The sequence below is a fragment of the Lycorma delicatula genome, chromosome 7 (genome assembly GCF_047948215.1).
Source record: "Lycorma delicatula isolate Av1 chromosome 7, ASM4794821v1, whole genome shotgun sequence".
Taxonomy (NCBI): domain Eukaryota; kingdom Metazoa; phylum Arthropoda; class Insecta; order Hemiptera; family Fulgoridae; genus Lycorma; species Lycorma delicatula.
Window position 1 is genome coordinate 134,696,854 of NC_134461.1, and position 27,029 is coordinate 134,723,882.

Below are 27,029 nucleotides of genomic sequence, written 5' to 3' on the forward strand. Positions count from 1 at the left end.
TTTTCCCTCAAAATTACCATCTTTGAGAAGTTTGCTAACTTGTCAGGACCAGTAAAAACACACTCCCTTTTAGTTTGGCAGTTTATAAGACTGTAAATTTGTCACTGCTATATTAAATTGAATTAAATTAAATTATTACCTTCTTTTGGTAAGACTGACATATTGCTACATCAAGCCTAACTTGATATGCAGAGGTGGAAGGAGAACTTTATTTGGATCTATGAGAGCTTTGCGAAGCATTTTTTTTTTGTTCCATGTTCTAATGAAGCTCTTTTTGGCCAATCTCCTTATCCAATGATTTTTCTCTGTTTCTATTGTCCTAATTGCACAAAAAAACAAGGAAACTGTATATCCTTGCTGTCCTCGAAGCATCAATATTATTTTGAGATCGCCACACATAATCCACTTATGATTGTCATATTTAATTTTATGGAGAATGAATTCCAAATTATTGTAACCCTCTTTTAAATGGATAGAATGTCTGATGGGTATTGATAGATATGTATTCCCATTGTGAAGAGGGACTACTTTGAGGCTTCTTATGGACAAGTCTATGAACAGTCTCCAATCAGTATTTTCATATTGAATGTAACATTGAATCTAAAGTCCACATGCATCAGTCCAGAAGACTAATTCTCCTTCTTCTGAAAAATATGGAAGAAAATATTTTTCTCTGTTCCTGAACCAAGAAAATGAGGTGCCAGCTGCTAGCAGGTTCTTCTCTTTTAAGCTTCAAACCAAGCAATTCTGAATTTTCTTTGGTCAGATGTAAGTTTCAAACCAAATTGTTTAGTCAGACTGTGAATAAAGCTCTGGTGCAGAGCTATCTCTGGTGTACTCCTTGATGTTATCTTAATTTTAATCGCTTATGGAATCATCTATTTCAGGTAAATTTTCTGGTGGAATTGGCACTGGTACATCTGGATTTATAAGGAACTGAGCGTAAAGCAGATGGCTTATTTGAATAGATGACTTTTTTTATTCTTCAGGTAACCATGAACACCAATCGAACAAAAGTAACAATCATTGATGTAATTTCATGGCTCTCACCACACTATTGGAACTTTAAATCTGAATGCTTCTTGTTCACCCTTTGACCACCGTCAAAGTCCTTCCAACACATGTGTAGCAAATGTAGAAGGGTGTCCAAGTTTTGTCTTGATCTCCTATTTTCACTTGGAAATACGTTAGGTACACTTGTCGAACAAAACTTGTTATATTTAGTTTTTGCCTTTTCATCATTAACTCATCACAAATGTAACAAAAAAGAATCTGCAGATTTTTTGCAGTCTGTTGAAGCCATTTTGAAAACATAAAGTTTGCTTCATGGCCTGAAAATATATTTTCCACCGACAAAAACACATTTGATCATGGAGGACAGAAAAGAACTCTTAAGCACATTGATGGTTTAAACAGCATTGATAGTAGTTGCACAATGCACAAGTGGTGCCGCTAACTGCCAATAAACATGTTACATCTTGTTAAGTCTTGTCACAACCTGTCAGCCAAGGTCTTCCACCATCATCTTCAATCCAATCTGCTCCACCATCCTCCACAGACCACTCAACTGTTTAACTATATGAATGCATATTATAAGCCAAATAAGTGAAATCTTTATTAATTTATTATAAAAAAAAAGTTTTATGCCTATTTTATAGTATCAAATTTTCACAATTTTTCGACTGTTCACAAATTTTGAAATTTGCAATTTGAGAAAAATTCTGACTTGTTAGAAAAAATGAAGGTTATTTTCGGATTCAGCACTAAAAAATAGATAGGAGGAATCGAATATCAAAAGTTAAAAAAACATTCCACAACCCAAACTTTTGCAGGCTTATGTATTTTATCACCAAAATTACTCTATTTAGAGTAGAATTATTAAAAAAAATTGGGTTCCATTTGTGATCCTCTTGCTCAGTAGCTACTTCATAAGGTATTTCTAATAATGACCGCAACTTGAAAAACAGAAAGTAACTTAAAAGAGAATGTTAAATTCCTAAGTCAGATCCCATTGTTCCCCCTTTTTTAAAAAGTTTCCTTGTCATCTATATTATTACTAAATGTAGTTAATTTTAAATCTTAAAAATTAAAGTTTAAAAGAATTGATATTTCAAGTTTGAGTCTTATTTCAGCCCTTTGTAGGCCCTTTTAGTGCTTAAAGTATATTTACTAGAATAATTATTTACTTAACTCAGTCGCCCAGATTTGGTTCGATGATATTTAACAAGGCTAAATAAAATTATAGTATGCTAAATATAATATTGTTATTGAGATGTCCCCACATATGATTCTGATATATTGGTAAAAAATTTGGCCAAATCTGAGATATATACAGTCAGTCCTCGACTTACACAGTTTCGGACTTACTCGATTTAAAAAAAAAGAAAATTAAATTTTAGTTGTTTAGTTTACACAAGTGAGGCGAGGTACACTACTATGTGTGCCCATGGTGGGGCACGCACAACTGGACAATTGAGTTACCCCTAACAATACACTGGTGGTGGTGGTTGTCCACTTGTGGATGCCCCAACTCCTTTTTCTTTATTAGTATGAAAATAAATTTCTTTATTGGTAGTCGCGCTGTGTATTAACTATTGTGTTTATTACAAAAATAAAATCCCAAGTAATATCGAAGAAAAGTAAATGAGATTCACGAATTAATGATAAAAAAAGACTTGCCATTTGTATGGAGACCAAAGTTGAAATTATAAAACAATTTGAAAAAGGTGATAAGGTGTCAAACATTGCTCGATTTTTTAAAATGGATGATTGTACCGTTAGAACAATTATAATCGACAGAATTAGAATAATGAATCTCGTAAAAAACTCAGTAGCGATGCAGTCTATAGTAATTACAAAGAAAAGAGGAACATTAATAGAAAAAGTAGAAAAAATTCTGATTACATGAGTAGAAGATATGCAGCAATAAATTCCAATAAGTATTACGCTCATGCAGGAGAAAGCCTTAAGTCTTTTTCAGGATCTTAAGTGTAAAAATGGTACTAGTGCTGATAACTATATATTTACTGGAAGTCACAGATGGTTTGAAAAATTTAAAGGTAGTTCTAAACTACAACATCAAGATAGTGGATGAAGCTGCCAGTGCAGACACGGAGGGAGCTAAAAAAATTATCAAGAATAACAGAAATAATAAAGGGTGAGGATTACCTACCACAGCAAATTTTTAATGTGGGTGAAACAGGCCTATATTGGAAAAAAAAACCAGACCAGTCATACATATCCCAACAAGAAAAATCTTTGCCGGGGTTTAAGGCCCTGGTAAAGAGAATTAACACCTTTACTTGGTGGAAATGCTTCTGGAGATTGCAAAATCAAACCGCTTCTAATTTACCACAGCAAAACCCCAATTGCCCTAAAGGATGTTCCTAAAACATCATTACCTGTCATTTGGAAATCTAACCGAAGAGCGTGGTTGACAAGAAATTTTTGAGGACTGGTTTTTTCATCATTTTTTTAAGAGGTAAAAAATATTGCTTTGAAAAGTTTAACATTTTGCTGTTAGTTGACGATGCACTGGAACATCTGCCTTGTGATAATGAAAATATAAAAATAATATTTCTTCCTCCGAATACAACTTCTATTATTCAACTGATAGATCAAGGCGTAATACATACATTTAAAAAGTATTACCTACAAATTAGATTTAGGCAAGCAGTCAGAGCTGTTGATGGACAGAAGGGAAAATCGTTAACCCAATTTTGGAAAGAGTACAACATTTATAAAGCTGTTCGAAATATTGGTGATGCCTGGAGTGAAGTTGTAATATCTACCATGAGTAACATATGGGATAAGCTCATCCCCCAATTGGTTGAGGAGAGTAGTACACCAACTGAAGAAGTTGACGTACTTATTCAAGAACTTGTTGAAATGACTAAAGAACTAAATTTAAATGTAGAGGAAGAGGATTTTGTTAGTTTGAGAAACAGTCATTTAGCGGAAATGAGAAACAATGTATTGATAGAACTTGAGGATGGTCAAAAAGAAGATTTTTTTTTCAGCAAAAGATGAATTAATTGAACAAACCAAGCGATTTGAAACTGCAAACATGGATGAATATTTAAATATGATCCAGAATGGATTAGTCATATATATATCCCAACAAGAAAAATCTTTGCTGGGGTTTAAGGTCTCTAAAGAGAACCAACCGGGTTGGTCTAGTGGTGAACGCGTCTTCTTAAATCAGCCGATTTGGAAGTCGAGAGTTCCAGCGTTCAAGTCCTGGTACAGTCAGTTATTTTTACATGGATTTGAATACTAGATTATGGTGTTCTTTGGTGGTTGGGTTTCAATTAACCACACATCTCAGAAATGGTCAAACTGAAACTGCACAAGACATTCTTCATTTACAGTCATACATTTCATCCTCTGAAATATCATACCTGAACGGTAATTCCCTAAAAAAATAAAAGTCTCTAAAGAGAGGTTAACACTTTTGCTTGGTGACATTGGTTCTGGAGATTGCAAAATCAAACCACTTCTAATATACTACAGCAAAACCCCAAGAGCGCTAAAGAATGTTCCGAAAACATCATTACCTGTCATTTGGAAATCTAATCAAAGAGCATGGTTGACTCGAGAAATTTTTTGACTGGTTTACTCATCATTTTTTCAAGAGGTTAAAAAATATTGCTTTGAAAATAATCTACCATTTAAGATTTTGCTGTTACTTGACAATGCACCGGGACATCTGCCTTGTGATAATGAAAATATAAAAATAATACTTCTTCTTTCGAATACGACCTCTATTTTTCAACCAATGGATCAAGGAGTATTACACACATTTAAAAAGTATTTTAGGTACATTTAGGCAAGCAGTTAGAGCTGTTGATGGACAGAAGGGAAAATTGTTAACTCAATTTTGGAAAGAGTACAACGTTTATAAAGCTGTTTAAAATATTGGTGATGCCTGGAATGAAGTTACAGCGTCTATCATGAGTAACGTATGGAATAAGCTCATCCTCTGATTGATTGAGGAGAGTAGTACACCAGCTGAAGAAGTTGACATAATTTAAGAACTTGTTGAAGAGACCAAGAACTAAATTTAAATCTAGGGGAAGATGATTTTGTTATTTTAAAAATCATTCAGCGGAAATGAGCAGTGATGTATTGGTGGAACTTGAGGATGAGCGAAAAGATTTTTTTTCAGAAAAAGAGGAATTAATTGAACAACCCAAGCAATTTGAAACTGCGAAGATGGGTGAATATTTAAATATGATCCGGGATGGATTAGCTGGTCTTGAAGCTTAAGATCCTGATCCTGAACAATCTGCGAAAGTTGCAAGAGCAGTGAATAATAATAATAATAATATTGCATGCTATACTTTAATTTATGAATAAAAGAAAAGGACTAAAAGACAATTAACATTGGACTGATACTTGAAGTAGTTCTTCCATAAATATATGTATGTAGATTCTATTCTGTGGAATACATCCAATAAATAATATTTTCTTGACTGTGTATATATATATATATATATGTGTGTGTGTGTGTGTATGCATGCACATGTATGTGTGTGTGTGTGTATGCATGCACATGTATGTGTGTGTGTGTGTGTGTGTTTGTGTTGCCAGATTTCAACTTTGTCTTAAACATTTTTGAGATACAAGGCAAAAGCTGTTCAGAAATAATGTTGAATATCGCCCATCCCAAAATCCATCGACTTAAAACTTAATTTTAAATAACTTTAACAAGCACTTTTATCATACTAACCCTCAACTTTCTATGACCAGTTTACAAAAAATTAAAAATGGCAAAAACTACATCTTCCTTCTTTTAATTTTGTCAAAACTTTTGTCATCAGTGCCCATAGAAATTTGATAAACCTAACATAGGAATTTTATGCCTAATATCTAATACTGAAATTTCTTGAGTCTGTCCAGAGATACTGATAAAAACACAGGCCAACACGTATACTTTCATCTTCTAGAAATCTTGTTTGTTCAGTAAACTTTCCCATTGTAGCTTTGTCACTACAACAGCAATAGAGCTACAGCCTGAAACGTAAAGATGTGCATTATAAATAAAAAAAAAGATAATAAAGCAGTAGTTAATGAGTTCATAAATATTTACTATATTAAGAAACTAAAAAGTTTAGAACAAAACTGTATGGAGATTTTTATAGAGGTTGAAAGAAGTGGAAATATAGATTTTTAATGATTAGCTTGAGTTCAGAAAATATTTTTGTAATCATTGAATAGAACTAGTTACTGTGAAAATCTTTTTTAACGGTTGTCAAATTTTGTCTACTGTGGAGTTTAAAAAGAAAATTAAAAAACCTTTATTTAGCTGTAACTACTGATAGTCTTAAAAATGTAGTTTTGGGTGATAATGCTTTTTTAATAGTTGTTGTAAAATATTTTCCAGTGTCTATTGGAAATGTTAAAACATGCTCCATTCTTGTATACTACCGAATTAGAAAGTTTAGCTACGTTATGCTTTAGAGCATTTGATGGTTCAAATTATGAAGTACGTTGCTGTGTTGCTAAACTTTTGGGTGCATTAATCGCTACTACTCAACAGCAGGCCAAAACAAATCCAGCTGCTAGTAAGTTTATCTTCATTTGATGATTAATTATATTATTTTTCCAATTATTATTATATTTACTGATTTTTCTAACTTTACATAACATTTTTTAAAAATTGTATTGTAGTATAAATAAATTTTAGTTGTTATAGTAAACCCTTAATATATCATTTTAGCAGAAAGCAGCCATTTTCTTCATTCTTTTTTAGAGTTTTTGAAGAAAAGACTAGTATTACTTTCAGTCACACAGTGGGATTGGGGTTGTGATTGAATGATTTAAAAAGTGAGGAATACAGAAATACCATTTGCTTAAAATATAATTTCCTTATATATATATTTATTTAATATATATATTTACAGGTGTCCCATATAAAACGCAACCCATCAATCACTCATCCATGAAATTTCAAAAGTCGAGGTTACTCCCCTACTCGTTACTGAAATGGACTCGTCCAACATCTGAACAATGCGGCGACGCAGTAGAATACTACTGATAGTAATAACAATGCAATCATAACGTTCAATGTATTGCTAGAGACAAGATGGTGTTTTCGCTAGATGAACGTGTTTTCATTGTCGAGTCGTACTTCAGTACAAAATCAGTGGTTGCAGTGCAAGATTTGTTTCACCATAAGTACCCAGATAAACCAGCTCCTAACAAAACATCAGTATTAAGGTTAGTTGCAAAATTTAGAGAGACCGGTTCTGTTAATAACAAGGAACACAAAAGATCTGCGTCGGTGTTGAATACAGATACAGTCGCTGAAATCAAAGACCGATTACTCGCCTCGCCAAATAAATCGATCAGACGTTTGCCTGCTGAAATTAATTTGTCTAAATCAACTGTTCATCGGGCGACCAAACAATTACAATTACGACCTTATCGCATTCAAACGGTTCATCAACTTCTTGACCCCGACAAAGAAAAACGACTACAATATTGTCAACGGTTTCGGTGATTTCTGCGTGAGGGAATTAATGTTATGGATTCGTTATTTTTCACAGATGAAGCACGGTTTCATTTGGATGGCTATGTAAACAGCCAAAACAGTAGAATTTGGAGTGTTGAAAATCCCCACGTTTATCATGAAAAACAATTACACCCACAGAAGTTGGGCGTATGGTGTGCGATATCGCGGAAGAAAATAAACGGTCCTATTTTTTTTGAGTACACCATTAATGCAGAACGATATCAGGATATTTTATTTCAGTTCATTGCACTCTTGGAAGAGGAAGACTGCTGGCTACAACATGACGGTGCGACATCGCACACCGCAGGTTCAACTTCTTTCGTTGAGGAATTCTTTGATAATTGTGTTATCGGTCGAGGCTTGTGGCCACCAAGATCTCCAGATTTGACTGCGGTGGATTTTTTTCTATGGGGTTACCTCAAAGAAAAAGCCTACAGCTACAAACCACGAACACTTGAACAATTGAAAGTCAATATTGAACAAGCTGTATTAAATATCCAGCCACAAACTTTAAAAAAAGTTGCAAGAAACGCTGTAAAAAGAATTGAAGCTTGTTTGTATTCAAGAAGATGGCGGCCACTTCCAACATTTACTCTAAATGTAAGGTAATGGATGGTAATAATAAAAATTACATTTACATTTACACATGCCTTTTTATTATTTCAATACCTACCAATATAAGGTTGGGTTGCGTTTTATATGGGACACCCTGTATTTAATAAATAGCTTGAGTTCAGAAAATTTTTTTAAAATTTTTTCATTGAAGAAGCTAATAGAATTAGTTTCTGTGATAATGTTTTGTAACAGTTGTTTTCAAATTTTGTTTACTGTGGAGTTTAGAAAGAAAATTAAAAAACCTCTCTCAGAGAGAGAGAAAGAGCGTATGTTAAAAATATGTGGCTTGAAAATTTCCAAATCTATGTGATCAATTTCATTAAAATTTGGTAACACTGAAGCAGATTATCTGAAGTTGTGTATGTGAAAATTTGATGAATATTACTTGAGTTGTTCTTCAGTTACACTCATTTAAGATCGACAAAAGATTACAAAACCTCAATTTGAGGTCGTTCTTTTATGACTTTGTATTGTATATTTTCATATACACCTATGCAGTAAGACACAAGGGTAAGTAAGTTTAAACTTGATGCTTATGTGTACGATCTACCCTTTATTTTTAATTATATTATCAAATTACCATTATAATAAAAAAAATTCAACCTTTTTTAGTTTTCTCATTCCTCTATGAATCATTAGACCTTGCCGGAGAGGGGGGCTTGAGTACTCAATGATACAGAGTAGCTGGACCAAAGGTGCAACCATATCGGAGAGGTATCTGTTGAGAGCCAGACTAAGGAATGATTCCTGAAAGAGGGCAGCAGCTCTTTCAGTAGTTGTTAGGGGCGTGAGTCAGGACGACTTAAACGGCCATATCAACATCACTCAGTCCTCTGAGTACTGCGCAGCTGAAACCAATGGAAAACTATAGCCGCTTTTTTTCCAAGAAAATGTGGCTCTCTGCATTTTCATATAGCAATGATGGAGGCGCCTTCCTTGGTAAAATATTCCGGAGGTAAACTAGTCCCCCGTTCAGATCTCCGGGTGGGGACTACTAAGGAGGGGGTCACCAGAAAATTAAAAAAAATAACATTCTACGAGTCGGAGCGTGGAATGTTAGAAGTTTAAAAAAGGTTGGTAGGCTGGAAAATTTAAAAAGAGAAATGGTTAGGATAAATGTGGATGTAGTAGGAATTAGTGAGGTTCGGTGGGAAGAGGAAGGCGACTTTTGGTCAGGTGATTTTAGAATAATTAACTCAGCTTCAAATAATGGGCAGGCAGGAGTAGGTTTCATAATGAACAAGAAGATAGGGAAGAGAGTAGAATATTTCAAAATGCATAGCAATAGAATCATTGTAATAAGGATAAAATCAAAACCTAAATCTACAACGATTGTTAACGTCTATATGCCTACAAGCGCCCATGATGATGATGAGGTAGAGTGTGTATACGAAGAGATTGATGAAGCAATTAAACACGTAAAAGGAGATGAAAATTTAATAATAGTTGGAGATTGGAATGCAAGGAAGGAGATATAGTAGGTGAATACGGGCTGGGCAAAAGGAATGAAAGAGGGGACAGACTTATAGAGTTTTGGACAAAGTATAATTTAGTAATTGCCAACATCCAATTTAAAAATCATAATAGAACAATATACACTTGGAAAAAGCCAGGCGATACTGCAAGGTATCAGATAGATTATATCATGGTTAAGCAAAGAGTTAGGAATCAATTCGCAACTGCAAAGCTTACCCTGGAGCAGACATTAATAGCGACCATAATTTGGTGATAATGAAATGCAAATTGGGATTTAAAAACCTGAAGAAAAGGTGTCAGATGATCGGTGGAATTTAGAGAAGCTTGAGGAAGAGGAGGTAAAGATTTTTGAGGAGGACATTGCAAGAGGTCTGAGTAAAAAAGATAAGGTAGAAAATGTAGAAGAAGAATGGGAGAATGTTAAAAAGGAAATTCTTAAATCAGCAGAAGTGAACTTAGGCGGAACAAAGAGAACTGGTAGAAAACCTTGGGTTTTAGACGATATATTGCAGCTGATGGATGAACGTAGAAAATATAAGAATGCTAGTGATGAAGAAAGTAAAAGGAACTACCGACAATTAAGAAATGCTATAAACAGGAAGTGCAAACTAGCGAAAGAAGAGTGGATTAAAGAAAAGTGTTCAGAAGTGGAAAGAGAAATGAACGTTGGTAAAATAGACGGAGCATACAGGAAAGTTAAGGAAAATTTTGAGGTACATAAATTAAAATCTAATAATGTGTTAAACAAAGATGGTACACCAATATGTAATACTAAAGGTAAAGTCGATAGATGGGTGGAATATATTGAAGAGTTATACGGAGGAAATGAATTAGAAAATGGTGTTATAGAGGAAGAAGAGGAAGTTGAGGAGGATGAAATGGGAGAAACAATACTGAGATCTGAATTTAAGAGAGCATTATAAGATTTAAATGGCAGAAAGACTCCTGGAATAGACGGAATACCTGTAGAATTACTGCGCAGTGCAGGTGAGGAAGCGATTGATAGATTATACAAGCTGGTATGTAATATTTATGAAAAAGGGGAAGTTCCGTCAGACTTAAAAAAAAGTGTTATAGTCATGATACCAAAGAAAGCAGGGGCAGATAAATGTGAAGAATACAGAACAATTAGTTTAACTAGTCATGCATCAAAAATCTTAACTAGAATTCTATACAGAAGAATTGAGAAGAGAGTGGAAGAAGTGTTAGGAGAAGACCAATTTGGTTTCAGGTAAAGTATAGGGACAAGGGAAGCAATTCTAGGCCTCAGATTAATAGTAGAAGAAAGATTAAAGAAAAACAAACCAACATATTTGGCGTTTATAGACCTAGAAAAGGCATTCGATAACGTAGACTGGAATAAAATGTTCAGCATATTAAAAAATTAGGGTTCAAATACAGAGATAGAAGAACAATTGCTAACATGTACAGGAACCAAACAGCAACAGTAATAATCGAAGAACATAAGAAAGAAGCCGTAGTAATAAGAAATGGAGTCCGACAAGGATGTTCCCTATCCCCGTTACTTTTTAATCTTTACATGGAACTAGCAGTTAATGATGTTAAAGAACAATTTAGATTCGGAGTAACAGTACAAGGTGAAAAGATAAAGATGCTACGATTTGCTGATAATATAGTAATTCTAGCCGAGAGTAAAAAGGATTTAGAAGAAACAATGAATGGCATAGATGAAGTCTTACGCAAGAACTATCGCATGAAAATAACAAATACAAAACAAAAGTAATGAAATGTATTAGAAATAACAAAAATGGACCAGTGAATGTTAAAATAGGAGGAGAAAAGATTATGGAGGTAGAAGAATTTTGTTATTTGGGAAGTAGAATTACTAAAGATGGACGAAGCAGGAGTGATATAAAATGCCGAATAGCACAAGTGAAACGAGCCTTCAGTAAGAAATATAATTTGTTAACATCAAAAATTAATTTAAATGTCAGGAAAAAATTTTTGATAGTATATGTTTGGAGTGTCGCTTTATATGGAAGTGAAACTTGGACGATGGGAGTATCTGAGAAGAAAAGATTAGAAGCTTTTGAAATGTGGTGCTATAGGAGAATGTTAAAAATCAGATGGGTGGATAAGTGACAAATGAAGAGGTATTGCGGCAAATAGATGAAGAAAGAAGCATTTGGAAAAATATAGTTAAAAGAAGAGACAGACTTATAGGCCACATAATAAGGCATCCTGGAATAGTCGCTTTAATATTAGAAGGACAGGTAGAAGGAAAAAATTGTGTAGGCAGGCCACGTTTGGAATATATAAAACAAATTGTTAGGGATGTAGGATATAGGGGGTATACTGAAATGAAACGACTAGCACTAGATAGGGAATCTTGGAGAACTGCATCAAACCAGTCAAATGACTGAAGACAAAAAAAAAAGTTTTCTCATTTAATTTATGATATATATATTTCTTGCGAAAAAAATACAAAATAAGATAATGAATAATCAGTCTTATTGCCCAGAACTGCACAAAATTCTTTTTTATTTCATTTTACTGATAAAAATGAAAAGTTTCTTAATTCATATTTTACTTCCATTATTATATGCAGTCATAGAGACCATAGCGCTACAAGAAGCACAGGAAACAACTTATTTTACAAATAAAATAACCTTTTTTTTTAACTGTAAATATTTATTTATAAACCATATGTGAAAAACCTTTATATTTGAAATGGATATTCAAGTTCCTAAATAATCACAAAATCATTAAAAATAAAAATCATAATTTTAATTTTGTATAATCAGAAAACGTTCTTTACATTTTGTAGCATTTGTTGTGTGATACACCTCTGTTTCTGTTTCTAATTCTAACCATCAGCACTGAAGCACTGAGAATACATCTTTTCTATATATGATATCTTCACTAGATGAAGTCAGTGTCTTAACGAGTCGGGGATTACTAAAAATCACTGAACCAAGAGATCAAGTGATATTCATAATTACTATTTACAATTCTTTGGCTTGTAGCTTAAGTCATGGCACCAACTAGTAGCAATAAATTTATTTAATTACCTCTTTTGCATTTACTGGAAAAGATGTAAATGACTCGATTATAAACATTCAATATCACATGATCGGGATTTTGTAGAAGTGTAATAAAGTTCTGAATGAAGCATTATACTTCATTTTACTTTAATACATTGACTTAACTTACTTTATACATTTTTGACTTTACACATGACTTAACTTACAGTGTGTGACTATGTGCTTGCCAAGCAAATTTGACTTAACAGAGAGTATATTTTTTATTCATACCATTTTCTTGGGAGTACAAATAATTTTCAGCAGCTGAGTTCTCTTCACATCATATTACAAACTGAAATTGAAATCAGCCCTCCATCACAGACACTAAGTGATGTCAACATTATCCCCCCATCTACAGTAAACTAAAACAATAACACAATAAATTAAAAAGTAGAATATTCCATTCCATTGTTTCATTTATTGAATTAAAAACAGACAGATTGTTAAAAATTTAAATCAGCTCTTCTTGTTGCCAACTTTACAAGAAATAATTTTCTACACCTTACCTGTATTTTTTTGAGGTGTTTTTTCATAACAGTTAAGTTGTTTATTATGGCTAAATATAAATAAATCAGTCATTCAGATTTGTTACTGTTGTGTGTGTTTGTTTACTTTAAAGTTTTGAGTTTAATTTTCCCTCGAAATAAATTTTAGTCACAAACACCAAGTTTGTTTTACATGTATGTGAACTGATTTTCATTTTTGCCTCTATTCTACAGAGCGTACAAAAAAGAATATCGGGGTTTTAAAGCTATTTAATATCTCTTAACTTTGTCTTACAGTTATAAATTGCAAATAAAATGATATTAATTCTTACAGTTTTTTTCCTTACAAGAGTTCAATATCAGCACATATTGTTACATGGCACATATCCAACCAATAGGAGAGTCGTCCCATACTTTAACCACCATGTTTGGAGTAATGTAAATGTCAGCTACTTCAGACCTATGCTTCAAATCAGGTAGATCATAAGGTAGTAGAGGCACGTACACAAGACTCTTTATAAAACCCAAAAAGAAAAAATCTAATATGAGCACCACATGACTTCCTTATACGCCTATTAAATTATATTTACACATATTTTTAAAATGAAAAGTACATAAAATGTTATTTCATTAATAAATTCTGATATTTTTTCATATTTTTTTTACTTATTATGGAATTATTATTTATCATAAAACTTTTTTTACAATCAGAGGTCAATAATTATTAATAAATCAATATATTTAATTTAAAAAAAAAAAAAAAAGTTAAAAAAAAGGAGATGAAATCTGATTCGAACCGATAAGCCTTCCCCTTCTAAGATCCAAATATTTCATTAATTAAAATTTCATTTGGCTATAACTCTGGAAGCAATGAAAATAAATACCACTTATATCTCGTTGAAAAGCTCCCGATGAGGCCTTATTACTGCAGTTAAGAAAAAGTCCAAAATCCAAATTTTTGAGGATTTTGGACTTGTTTGTACACTTTTGGTTTAGTCAATTGGAATCAAAAAGATAGGTGCACAAGTAGATGTTACAACAGTCTTACATCCAAAATTTCAACATTCTACGGCTAATAGTTTTTGAGTTATGCGAGATACATACTTATGTACAGACATCATGCCAAAACCAGTCAAAATGAATTCAGGGGTGGTCAAAATGGATATTTCCATTCACAAAAGTGAAAATTTTCACAATTACAATACTTCCTTTACTTCATACAAGGAAGTAAAAATTACATAGGGTTATATCAGGTGACCTTGGAGACCGCTGCAGACAAGCTGTGTTATCAGGTCCTTGCCAAGCGATCGAGCGGTCAGAGAAAATGTCATTCAAACAATCTCATTCAGAGTTATGCCAGTGAGGAGACGTACCATCTTGTTGCCAAATAAAATGATCTGGTTCATTTTAAAGTTGAGAAAAGCCCCATCATGTATGCAGTGCATCCAAAGAAGCACTCCTGTTATGCTTGCTTCAGCAAAAAAGAACAGGCCATAAACTTCCTTTGGGATATTGCACAGAAGACGTTTAATTTTGGAGAGTGCCTTTCACATTGTAAGAATTCAAGGGATTTTCTAGGAATCCCTATGAATTCTTACAATGTCTGTATCCCATAATGTCTATATCTAGGATACAGCCATTGTAATGTACGTTAACTTTGTCATCATGATGAAATATTGACTAAACATACTATGATCAAGAAAGTCATTTCATGCTGTAACATTTGGTTGTGAAGACAGCTTGCACAGCAGTCAGTAGGTTTTAAAGCCTGTAACAGCCGTAAATGGTATGGATGCATGTGTAAACGATTCCTTAACACATTCCACACTGTCTTTGTCGGTATTACTAGTTCTCAACTGGCCTTTTAACAAACTGAATATGCCATCGATGAATGTTATTGTCAATTGGAGGATCATAAACTTTTTACTGAACGCACGTTGAACTGTAACTACAGATTCACATTTAGCAAACTACAAAACACAATAGGCTTTCTGTTAAGGATTCACCTTCTTTGCTACTGCTGCTGTTAAGCGAAAAAGTAGGGATTGAATCTATGGCTATGCACGCAACTAAAACTATCTTTTTTGTTCTTTGATTCTAGCCTTAATCAACACTGCACTCCTAATCCAAGAGATGTTATATTCTTTTTTGTTCACCCAGTATATAAGTAGGTAATGTTGGTTTTTAAACCAATTATAAGCTTCATTATATAGCATCATATTAACTAAAATGCTGTTTAACTGACTATCAACTGTAACTTATTTATGACTTCTTTGAAATGATCTCGATAAAATGTAATAAATAAATGTATATGATTTGCTGTTTGTATTTAATTATTTGTATTTTTTGTTACCTTATTTATAAAACAGAGAGGTGAATCGTTCAGAAATCAAAGTACTTGTTAACAGTATTGCTTGTTCCTTCTTTGAATCCAATAAAATTTTATTTTCTCAAGTTATTTTTGATAAGGATGACTCAAATGTAGACACATTCAAAATGTAAGGGGACATATCGTGATACGGTTAAAAAATTAGCTGATCGGAATAAATTAACGCCTAATCAGATTTATTATGCTGCTGAATTATTTTACAATAGTCCATGGTAGTAACATCATTGCGATAGATTATAACAAAAATCTGACAAGTCAGAAACTAGATGAACAGCTTGTAAAAAGTTATTTCTTGAGCAAATAATCCACGCTTCTATTAAATAATGTTATTTGTTAATCGAAAAATGCGATGAAATGTTGCATATTTTTCTCATTTTATTCATGCGTACTGAAGTATGAAGTATGAAATTTTAAAGATGAACGTATTTAGTGTGTTGGCCCTAGCTTTCTCCAGATGTGCCAGATATCAGATGTTTTATTATATTACTGAGTGTTTTAAAACTGTTTCTAATGAAGTTTATTGAACGTATTTTAGGTGTTGCACAAAATAAAGGAATAAAAGCTCTTTCACTTGATGAAGCATTGGGTGTGCTTATGAGTGGTTTCCTTAGAGGAGGTACTGGATTTTTAAAGGGCACTGGAGAAATAATTAAAGGAAGTTCAAGTCTTAATCGAGAAGTACGGGTCGGTGTAACTCATGTAAGTCATCTAATTCATCTTATTAGAATCTCTGCTTGTTAATATGTGTAATATATTAATATATTTTTAAAATTAATTGTTTTTCAATTACTGCTTATTTTTTATCCCATTAAGCGCTTTAAAAAAGATGTTGGCTTCTTCAGAAAGAATAAATGATCAGAAACTGCAGAGATAATAAGTGTTTATTGTCTCAGTTATTGAAATAAATCTAATAATTCTGCTGTTACTACAATTTGGTAGATAATGAAACTCCTGTTTAAGTACTTAATTTTAACATATTATAAATATAATTTGTTTAATACAAGTAAGTTAAATTAAATTCTTAATTTCCCTAAGTCACTTTGTTCAAATTTTACTTTTATTCAGTTATATTGTGTATATATCTTCATTCATAACGAATTTAAACTTGTTGCTATTGGTGTATAATTTTGACATATTTTCTCTATCTAAAAACAGATATAACTACACATTGTTGACACAATTCTATATAAAACAACTGTTGAGAAATATTGCAAAATAAAATGACACAGCTCGTTTTTGCAAAAAAAAATTGGACTTTATTTTTTAACAGAATAAAATCATAATTATATAACCATATTCATAATAACTGCATAAATACATTATCACATTCTGATGCTTTGTTAAAACTGCACAAAATCTCCATGTACGATATTTATCTATAACAACAGGTAAATTTGTTACCTTTAATATTTCTTTTACATACACAAAGTATATCATTAAGTTACCTTATTATTTAACAGACGATTACAGTGCAATGAAAAACATTAATATCTTGCTATTCACTTAGGCAAAATGTAATCTCACAATCGTGAATTTTATATATGTCTACATAAATTCCTTTGATTTTAATGAAGCATACTAAATTATAAAGAAGAAAAATCACAAACATAATATTTAAAAGATTTTTTACCATACAACAAAGATTCATAAGTATTAAACGTAACAAAAAATATTCGCTTTTAATTTAAAAACATACATATAAATCCATTCAGATGTTCGAAACAAAACGAAATGTTCACATCACTCACTGTTAATTCCCACAAAACAATGTTTACACAATGAATGCTTAACTTGTAAAAATGAAATCAAATGTTTGTTTTTTTTTTAACAATTAAAAGTTCTTATTTTTATTTAAGATGTAAACACATGAAATAATTTAAGGTTACATGAAAGTACTAAATCTTAAAAAATAATCAGAAAATAAATCACAATACAGAAGGCACAGATAAAAATCAGCTGAGCATATATTTATATATGTTGAATAGAACGCACTTTCTTATAAGTTGAATTAAAGCTACTTTACGCATTGGTGTAAACAGCAACAAAAAGTAGAAAACACAAAGAAAAATGTAACAAGAAGTACATTATATTAAGATATTTAAATAAAGACTTAGAGAAAGCAGCTTAGAAATTTTACAAATCTGCATACAATTTAGCCTTCAGAAAAAGACAAAGTTCAAATCACTACAAATAGAACATATGACTAAATAAATACCATAGCCCTAAAATAAAAAACTGAACTTTTCCAGTGAACAGATGTCACTGTGGCTAATTGAGTCTGTCAAATTAGATTTAATGTTGAAAAGTGGTGCTGTATACATTTAAAACACCTTTAACAGCAACATAGTCAGCATTTATGAATCATTTGATACACACATTTTACAAATCAGCAACAACCTTGAAATTCTGTGCAGAAATAAAAAAGGGTCACATTTTAAACATTATAAACTGTATGAACAGACAATTCAGATCCAACACCTTTTTCAACCACATTCTAAATGCACGTCTACCTAGTTGAAAGAAAGAAACTGCAGTATTAACATCAGATAACAGCAGGCTTAGAACAGCAATGTTGGTCACCGAAGACCAACATTGGTGTGGTATTCGAAAACATGGCCATCATTTCACATAATACTTCTATTAAGAAAAAGAAGGAAAAAAATAAAAAGCATTGGACATGCCCTTCTGTCTCACTTGTTTTGTGAAACAGAGCTGTCCTTTTTTTTCTTTTCATCACTACTTGATCTGTGTGTGTATTTTTTTCAACTTTCACAAATATTGAATGTTTGTCAGTATGTCAATAAATCAGTATTGTTTTTTATATTAAATTTTTGGGGTTCCTCCTTCACTTTCATGTTGTATTTTTCTAATTAAAAAAAAAGATGTTGTGTTTATGATTTAATGTATTTTTGTCTGATTTTTACAGGCTTATGTAGTCTTTGTTCAGCTACTGGGTGGTTCGTGGTTAGAAAGAAATCTTAATCCATTATTAAATCATGTTCTTGATCTGGTGGCTAATCCAAAAGCTGCGTCCTCTCATGTTGATGCTGTTTACTCTCGTAAATGCATCAATTTTATTTTACGTAGTGTTCTTGGACACATGCTCGGTGAGAAAGCACAAGCATCTGCTGTTAAAGAAATGGCTCTTATTGTAGCTAAGCAGATGAATTCTATCGGTGAGTTTATTTGTTTAATAAAACTGAATCTTTTAAAATATAAGCTGATTTCTTTACAAAAATTACTATGTTTTATTATTGAACTTGTAATAACAATTTTTTTTTTTTAAGTATGATACAACTGATATTTAATGAAACCATATATATAGTAATAATGATTTAGGGCAGACACAAACTTATCACTGATTTAAATATGTTAAAGATTGCCTAACATCTCTTGATGATGATGATGTCATTTGGAATGAACGCCTACTAGCATTACACGAGAAGAAGATGAATGTGAAACATCGTAGCCGTACTATCAGCAACATCTGTAACATTGTCGGATTGTTGTATAACATACGTCAACAGACTTTGTTACAAAAAAATGAACATGGGAAGGACTTAGTATAAGGTTGGATTTCCTCTACCTAACCATTATGGACTGGTTTTTAAAACAAGATTTGCTAGTTTTGACTTCTTTATCATGTGTGCTTTACTTGATATTTAATGTCAATGTCTTATTGGCATCAACCCCGACTTCATGACACCCATCCAGCTATTTTGATCTACATCACAGCTTCAGTATTTTCAGGCTGCTACTCCCCGAGATGTTTCAGTTGCTATAAAAACTATCGGATTTCAGGCGGATGCAGTTTTAATGTCTTTCTGAAACGGTTTTATTCCATTAGTCAGATAAAAGTTTGTTTGATAATATTATAAAATTAATTTTTATTAATTATTGTTATAAATTATAATAGTTGCTCACTGTAGAGGGTACAATATCCAAGGTCTTTTTTTGTGTTTAGTTTACTCTTCTTAGTCGGGTGAAAAACTAAAAAGACAAGGGACATATGCAAAAAGAGATGGGATGAAGTGGATAAAAGCTGTATCACAAAGTTCTCATAGGGCTTTTATAACTTATTCTACTTGTGAGAATTATGGAAAAAGTGCATACAAACATATAACCTAATAAAATGCTTCATTTGCAAGTTAGGACTAGTGAAAGATTTTGCTCAGATTTCAACTACCATGGTGAAATGTACTGACATTTTTAGGATTTTAATTAAGGAGTAAAAGTTAATGATTTCTTATGGTTCTTGATCTAAATATTGAATAAACTTGGCACCAGAACTGTATCTGCAGTAGTTTTTGAGAAATCTGGGGTGTAAACCAATAGATTGGGGTAAAAAAACTTTTTTTATGTTTATGTACAGTAATTTTGTTAAGTGGGTAATAAACACATAAAACTTGTAGAGAATTTAATTTTGAACAAAATAGTTTGAGATAAATTGGTTGAAACAAAGAAAAGTTGAAAAAATTCAAATTTTATTTAAAAACATTACAGTAGACAAAGTGCATTATATGTATGAGTTTATAGTAAATGTTCAAAAATGAGCCCACCATTTCTAACATATTTCTTGGCATGCTTCTGTACTGCTTTTATTGCTGTTTTTAGTTCTTCAGGGCTTATCCTTAAGTTACTCAGCCGCATCCATAATGCGACAATTAATTCCTCATGAGAATGTGTTTTTGTTTTGTATACAATATTTTTCATCCATCCCCAGATGCAAAAGTCTTAACTTTTTTATATAGGTAATCTTGGTGGCCAGAAATTTAGACCTCCACAATCGATCCATTTCTCAGGGAAATGGTGATTTAAGTGAATAGAAACAGAAGAAGTGGGGAGGCGCACCATTGTGCTGGAAATATGCTTTGCGTCTCAGCACTAAAGAACATCTTCAAGCATGCATCTTCAAACAGCTGATTGTGAAAAAGGCCACACTATACATTGACTCTATATCAGTTTGAATATTGCTTTCCACCGTTTCATGAGGATTTACTTCTGTCCATGTTTGCTCATTGCATAATTTGTTAATCCCACTTGAGTGAAATTTTCTCATCAGGAAACAAAACATGTAGAGTTGTTGAACTCTGCACCAGTTGCAGATTCCAAGCAAAGCAGATCGTCTGTTGGGTGTAAATGTTGAACTGGTTGTTAAGAATAAACGAAGATCTACTTCTTCCTCTATAACACCATTTTCTAATTAATTTCCTCCGTATAACTCTTCAATATATTCCACCTATCTATCGACTTTACCTTTCGTATTATATATTGGTGTACCATCTTTGTTTAACACATTATTAGATTTTAATTTATGTACCCCAAAATTTTCCTTAACTTTCCTGTATGCTCCGTCTATTTTACCAATGTTCATTTCTCTTTCCACTTCTTAACACTTTTCTTTAATGCACTCTTCTTTCGCCAGTTTGCACTTCCTGTTTATAGCATTTCTTAATTGCCGATAGTTCCTTTTACTTTCTTCATCACTAGCATTCTTATATTTTCTACGTTCATCCATCAGCTGCAATATATCGTCTGAAACCCAAGGTTTTCTACCAGTTCTCTTTATTCCGCCTAAGTTTGCTTCTGCTGATTTAAGAATTTCCTTTTTAACAGAAAAGGTTTTCATCATTTAAGAATTAAGGTTTTCATCCTTGTGATGAAAACCTTAATAATATAATAAACATAAATATGAAAACTGGATGCTTTTAACCAGTATCATTATTTCATTACAATTTTTTTGAACGAAAAAATATATAAAAATATATCTTTACTTTTATATACCTGTAATGTATATCTTTACCTTAAAATGTTTCATTTAGGGTTTGCAGTCTTTATGTTTTTAATGACACTTCTGAGAAGTAAAAGACTACATTATTAATAAAAGTATTCACTACTTCAATATTCAGTTTCACGGGTAATTTTATTAGATGTTTTTATTTATTTATTTTATCGTATGTGTCCATTCATCCATCCATCCATTCGTAACAGTCACTGAATTAATATTTGATTAGTTTTATATTTAAAATTATTGTAGTCTGTTATATATTCTGTAGCAATACAGAATCCTTATCTGTTAATGATATTTTGTATTTTCAGATTTTAATCCAGAAAATGCAAAAGACTGCAATCAAGAGACACTTTTTGGTCAGCATCTTTTAGTTTGTGCTCTTCAAGAGATGGGTAGTCTGATATTAAGCCTAGGAACAACAGCTAATAATCTGCTCAGTGATCAGTCTTGCAGTCAGTATAAATCTATTAATTTTTAAATTATATGTTCATTATCAACCATAACATCCTAATGAAAAAGCAATGTGTGATGCTGACAAATTGTTTTCTATGCCGTATATCAGAAACAAGCAGTAAAAAAATTAAGTGAATAATTTTCTAAAATAATACTTTCAAAGTAAATTTAGAATTCAGTTTATTCACCCAAAATATCAAACAATTATTGAACCAGTATAATGCATTTTTGTTTATTTCTATTAGGTGTAAATGGAAAAGAAAACTACATCAGCTAAGATGAGAAAATCAGCTTTCGTGGAAAATAGAACTTTTTTTAAATTTTTGTACTGCTTTAAATAAAAATGAAAATTACTTATACATCCAAATGTATATATAGGTGTATCACAAAGTTCTCTTGGGACTTTCATAAACTATTCTGCTCATGAAAATAATTGAAAAAGTTCAAATAACATATGCCCTAAAATGCTTTGTTTGTGAGTTAAGTAAGGTTAGTGAAAAATTTCGCTTGGATTTCAGCTACCCCGGTGAAATGAGGTCATACTGAAAAATTTAGGATGTTAATTAAGCAGCAAAATTAGTGTTTTTATTATGATTTTTGACCTGAAAATTGAATAAAATAGGTGCCAGAACTGTATCTGCAGTAGTTTTTGAGAAATCCGAAAACCAATAAATTGGAGTAAAAAACAACCCTGTGTTTTTATGTTTGACATACAATAATATTGTTAAATGGGTAATTAACACATAAAACTTTCAGAGGATTTAATCCTGAACAAAATCATGTAAGATAAGTTGAATGAAAACACAAAGACAAGTAAGAAAAATTTGAATTTTGTTTAGAAAAAGTACTCTCTACCAAAGTGCATTATACGTACCAGTTTATGTTCAAAATGAGCCACCATTTTCAACACATTTCTTGGCTCATTTCTGTACTGCTTTTGTTGCTCCTTTAGTTCTTCAGGGTTGTCCTTAAGTTGCTCAGCTGCATTCATAATGAAGATAATTAATTCCTCATGAGAATGTATTTTTGCTTTTTATACAATATTTTTCATCCATCTCCAGACGCAAAAATCTAAAGGAATTAGATCAGGCAGTCTTGGCCAGGAATGTGGACCTCCATGACTGATCTATTTCTCAGGGAAATGATGACTTAAATTAGTCGAAAGTGCACACTAACTTAGTTTTCACCCCAGATTTCTCAAAAATTACTGCAGTTACAGTTTTGGGACCTATTTTATTTGATTTTTCAGATCAAAAACCATAATAAATCACTAATTCTACCCCGTAATTAACTTCCTACCTCAGTACAACCTCTTTTTCCCAGGGTAGCTGAAATTCAAGTGAAATTTTTCACTAGCCGTAACTCACAAATGAAGCATTTTAGAAAATACGTTTATATGAATCTTTTTCATTATTTTTATTAGTGAGATAGGTTATGAAAGTCCTGGAAGGACCTTTGTGATAACCCTTTGTACTTGCACAAATAAAACTCAATAGTGATCTGGAGATAATCTATTAAACTAAATTTAGAAAGAGTAATTTTTAGCCTACTAAAGGTAGCCTTTAGGTGTATGGTAAGAATAAGCATGAAACCTGTGGGCAGAATTTTAAAAATGTACGTTATTAATGACAGTTTCTTCAATACTCGTTTATTAAATTATAGACATTCAAAATCATAACACAAAAAATGGAATGTTCATATCAATGAGAATTCATAGAACTACTACATTATTTGAATCCAATGCATGACCTCTTTTGCAGTGCCAAAGTTGTAGTGCAATAATATCTTTTATAATAAAAATAAAAAAGCTAAAGATGCTTTTATAGTTAATAAATTTTGCTGTGGCATTAGTGCACATTTTGTATTATTAGCATCCTGGTAACTTTAATTTCTACAAATTGTTATTTGTACAGCTGTATAATGAATAAAGTACGGAATGTTTTGACTGGCTATACACTATTGTTTTCAAAGTTATTCACTTTTCAAAATAAGCATAACGTTTAGTTGCACAGTATTGTATAATGTTTATGTTATATCCTTAACAGTTTACTTTTCTTTAAAATGTTTGTTTTAACGTAAGATGTTTCCATTTTATTTTTCAAGTGTATGTTATTATATTAGTATCTACTATATATTACTGCAAAAATTATGCAAATGATAACATTAAAATACTATTTTATGTGAAAAGTTAAACACCATATTGTAATAAACAAAAATTCATAATAAACACAGATTACCTACAAAACAAAGAGAAATTTAATTTGGATGTACATGACAATGGGTTAGAAATTGAAATATGATTGCATAAATATGGAACATACTGATGTTGTAACTACAAAAAAAGTAATACAGAACAGTAACAATCCAGCCAACATAATAAAGGGGTTAAATTTGTAACTAAATTATGAACTTTTATACATTTTTTTTTTTTTTTTTAATAAGATTGGATTAGTTAAGGTTATAAGTATTATTATAGTTTGGCAATTGCCGTGTCAGCTTTAATTAATTTTGATATAATCCTGATGAATAAACCCCAATAAATAAAGTTTAGTTTGTTGCTACATAAAAAATTTAAGACTGCACAAAATGCCATTTGTTTATCACTTTTTCTTTTAAACATTTAAATTGTAATCTGTTTTATTATTCTGAGATTGTCTACTTTGTGCATTTTGGATCTAATTCAAAGACTGGACATAGATCCAATGATTATTGGATCTATGCCCACAATCATTTGTAACAAAATTCGACTCAAATTTTTTGAAGCCTGAAGACAAAGAAAGAAGATCAGTTGGTTTTACACTAGTTCTAGAGCAAATGAAGACAAATTTTTAGGCTCTACCAGTGAAGAAACAACTTATTAACCTTTTTTAAAGAATCATCAGAAATGCACTTAAAGCCAGTTTACCTTGAACAAGTTCAACACACCATTTTCAGTTTAAATATTCAACATTTTTTAGAGAAAAGAATTAAAATTAGTAACTGTGAAAAACCATAAAAATACAAATTTCATTAAAATCTAGGCAAAAAAAATCTGCACCATAACTGTAAAAAAATATTGATATTTCACCTTAAAATATTTTTAGTGAAAAGTCTTCAAATCAAATTTAAAGATTCTCTCTCTGCTTGACAGTTGGATATTCCAGTCCTGTGAACATTAACTCAAACTCAAATCATTTCAATGACTATTGTTAGTCGTAAAATAAAACTTTAGAAATTTTAAACCTGAAGAACTAAGATATTATTACCAGATTGCATCGTCGGTTAGTAAACAACTTACTTTTGTTATTCCACACGGTGGTCAGCCACTAAAGAGATTTTAATGAACATTTCAGATGATTTAAAAATAAAACAATAGGTTTCTCGAATGTAGCAGACCATCTATTTAACAAGCATAATATAATTAGTTTAGAAAATAATTTAGAATTAATTCAAAAAGTAAATATTGAACACGTAAAAAATAATAAAAATTAGAAATTTTATATATACAAACGTAAATTCATCCTCGTGAATCTGCAGACAGAATCTGATCAGGACATTCTTATAAATATTATTTAAGTTGGTAATATGTTGATAAGAATTTTAATAAATCAAATAATCAGTACATTATTGTATATACATAACATACAAATAACATGTTATAAGAAAAATTTTAAATATTAATAAAGTTTTAAATTTTTTAAATAAAAATGTTATTGACTGAACAAATATTTGTTCTATAGATTTTAATGTATTAGATTTTATTTTAATGTGTAACTGCAAAGAAAGAAGAAAAATTTTAAAGAAAACATTACTGAAGATGGGCTTAATCCTGGAAGCGCTATAACGAGCAAAAAAAAAAGTAAAGGTAAGAATGTTCTTTAATTCTGTATTTTGTGGAGTGGCTGAAAAAAAATTATTTGATTAGCTAAAGTATTTATATAATAATAATAATATCATTGAAAACATTATTAAAACTTACAGTATTTAAATAATATAATATAAATATTTTATTATATTGTAATAGAATATATTATAATTTAATATATAAAAAATAAAAATAAACAATCTGTGTGGAATTTATAACATTTAATGTAATGATTGTGATGCTATTTATGTAGGAAATATAAACAGATCCTTTAAAACTAGATTTCTTTAACGATATAGAAATTACAAAAATAATGAATTAGGTTTATCTAATACGGCAGAAAATTTAATAAACAATAAATATTTTATTTCTGATATTAACACAATTTTAGAAATATTAGAAATTTATAAAGATGACAAAATAAAATATCTTAGATAAATATTACATATATAAATATTAATAAAATTTCAATTTGATAAACCATCAGACAGTGTTTGAGAAACATTCTTATAAAAACTGAACAGATAGCTACACTCGTGTAATTAATAAGCGATTATCATAATTTTAGTATTCATATTTTTATTATGCAAGACGGAATTATTTCAATCTTGGCTGAGGATACGGGATCCTGCAAAAGTTCTTTCATGAAAAATTAAGGTAAGATATGTCATCTCAGTATTCTGTACTAGGAGGTTTATTTAATAGAATTTAAATATTTTACTTTTATCTTGGGCAAGGCCAGAGGCAGACTCTAAAGCTTGATAATCTCGTTCCTCTTCTTTCCTATTTCCTTATCCTTTACTCCATTCTTGGATACCATGGGAATTGGGTTGGTTGACCTGTACAACATTGAATGATTTTGTCTCCTATCCAGGGGTGACACGTAAAAGCCCTAACTAGTGTCCAAAGTATCTACTGAGTAAAGACAAACCTCCTATTCCTCATCAAATCTAACCTAATCTACTTGCATAAAATTGCAATTTTTCATTTATTTTTCCTTTGCTAATAGGAATAAATTTGTTTTTATTTGTTTAAGATTTGATTGAAGCTACTATGGCTGTACTTGTCCATCCTTGTCAAGCCGCAAGATTAGCTGCTGCATGGTGTTTACGTTGTATATGTGTTGCTGTGCCGAGTCAGATAACTCCATTGATTGATAGGTGATTTTAAACCCGATAATTATTATACTGTAAAGCTTTTAATTCTTATATTTTTACTTTCTTATTATGTTTATTATCACTTTTTAACCATTATATTTTATTGTTTCGGTGTTTCTAAAAGATGTGTGGAAGGTATAGAAAATATGCGAACAACACCAGAGGCAATTGCTGGTTATAGTGGAGCTCTTGCTGCAGTATTGGGTGGTGTTCGTTTGTCTCCTCTAGGTGTACCGCATACAAAAGGAAAGGTAAATAC

The 27,029-nt window shown here is 31.3% G+C and overlaps 1 protein-coding gene across 3 annotated transcripts in view; it reads left to right on the top strand.

Annotated features, from left to right (window-relative positions):
- The window catches only part of LOC142328404 (HEAT repeat-containing protein 5B), a 291,250-nt gene that overhangs the window by 118,585 nt on the left and 145,636 nt on the right, over positions 1-27,029 (top strand). For all 3 annotated transcript variants that reach the window (XM_075372109.1, XM_075372107.1, XM_075372108.1), the window contains exons 6-11: positions 6,386-6,566; positions 16,061-16,224; positions 18,452-18,701; positions 21,625-21,768; positions 26,650-26,773; positions 26,895-27,021. In XM_075372109.1, coding sequence (XP_075228224.1) covers positions 6,386-6,566; positions 16,061-16,224; positions 18,452-18,701; positions 21,625-21,768; positions 26,650-26,773; positions 26,895-27,021 — 990 coding nt within the window. The remainder of the gene's footprint in view (positions 1-6,385; positions 6,567-16,060; positions 16,225-18,451; positions 18,702-21,624; positions 21,769-26,649; positions 26,774-26,894; positions 27,022-27,029) is intronic.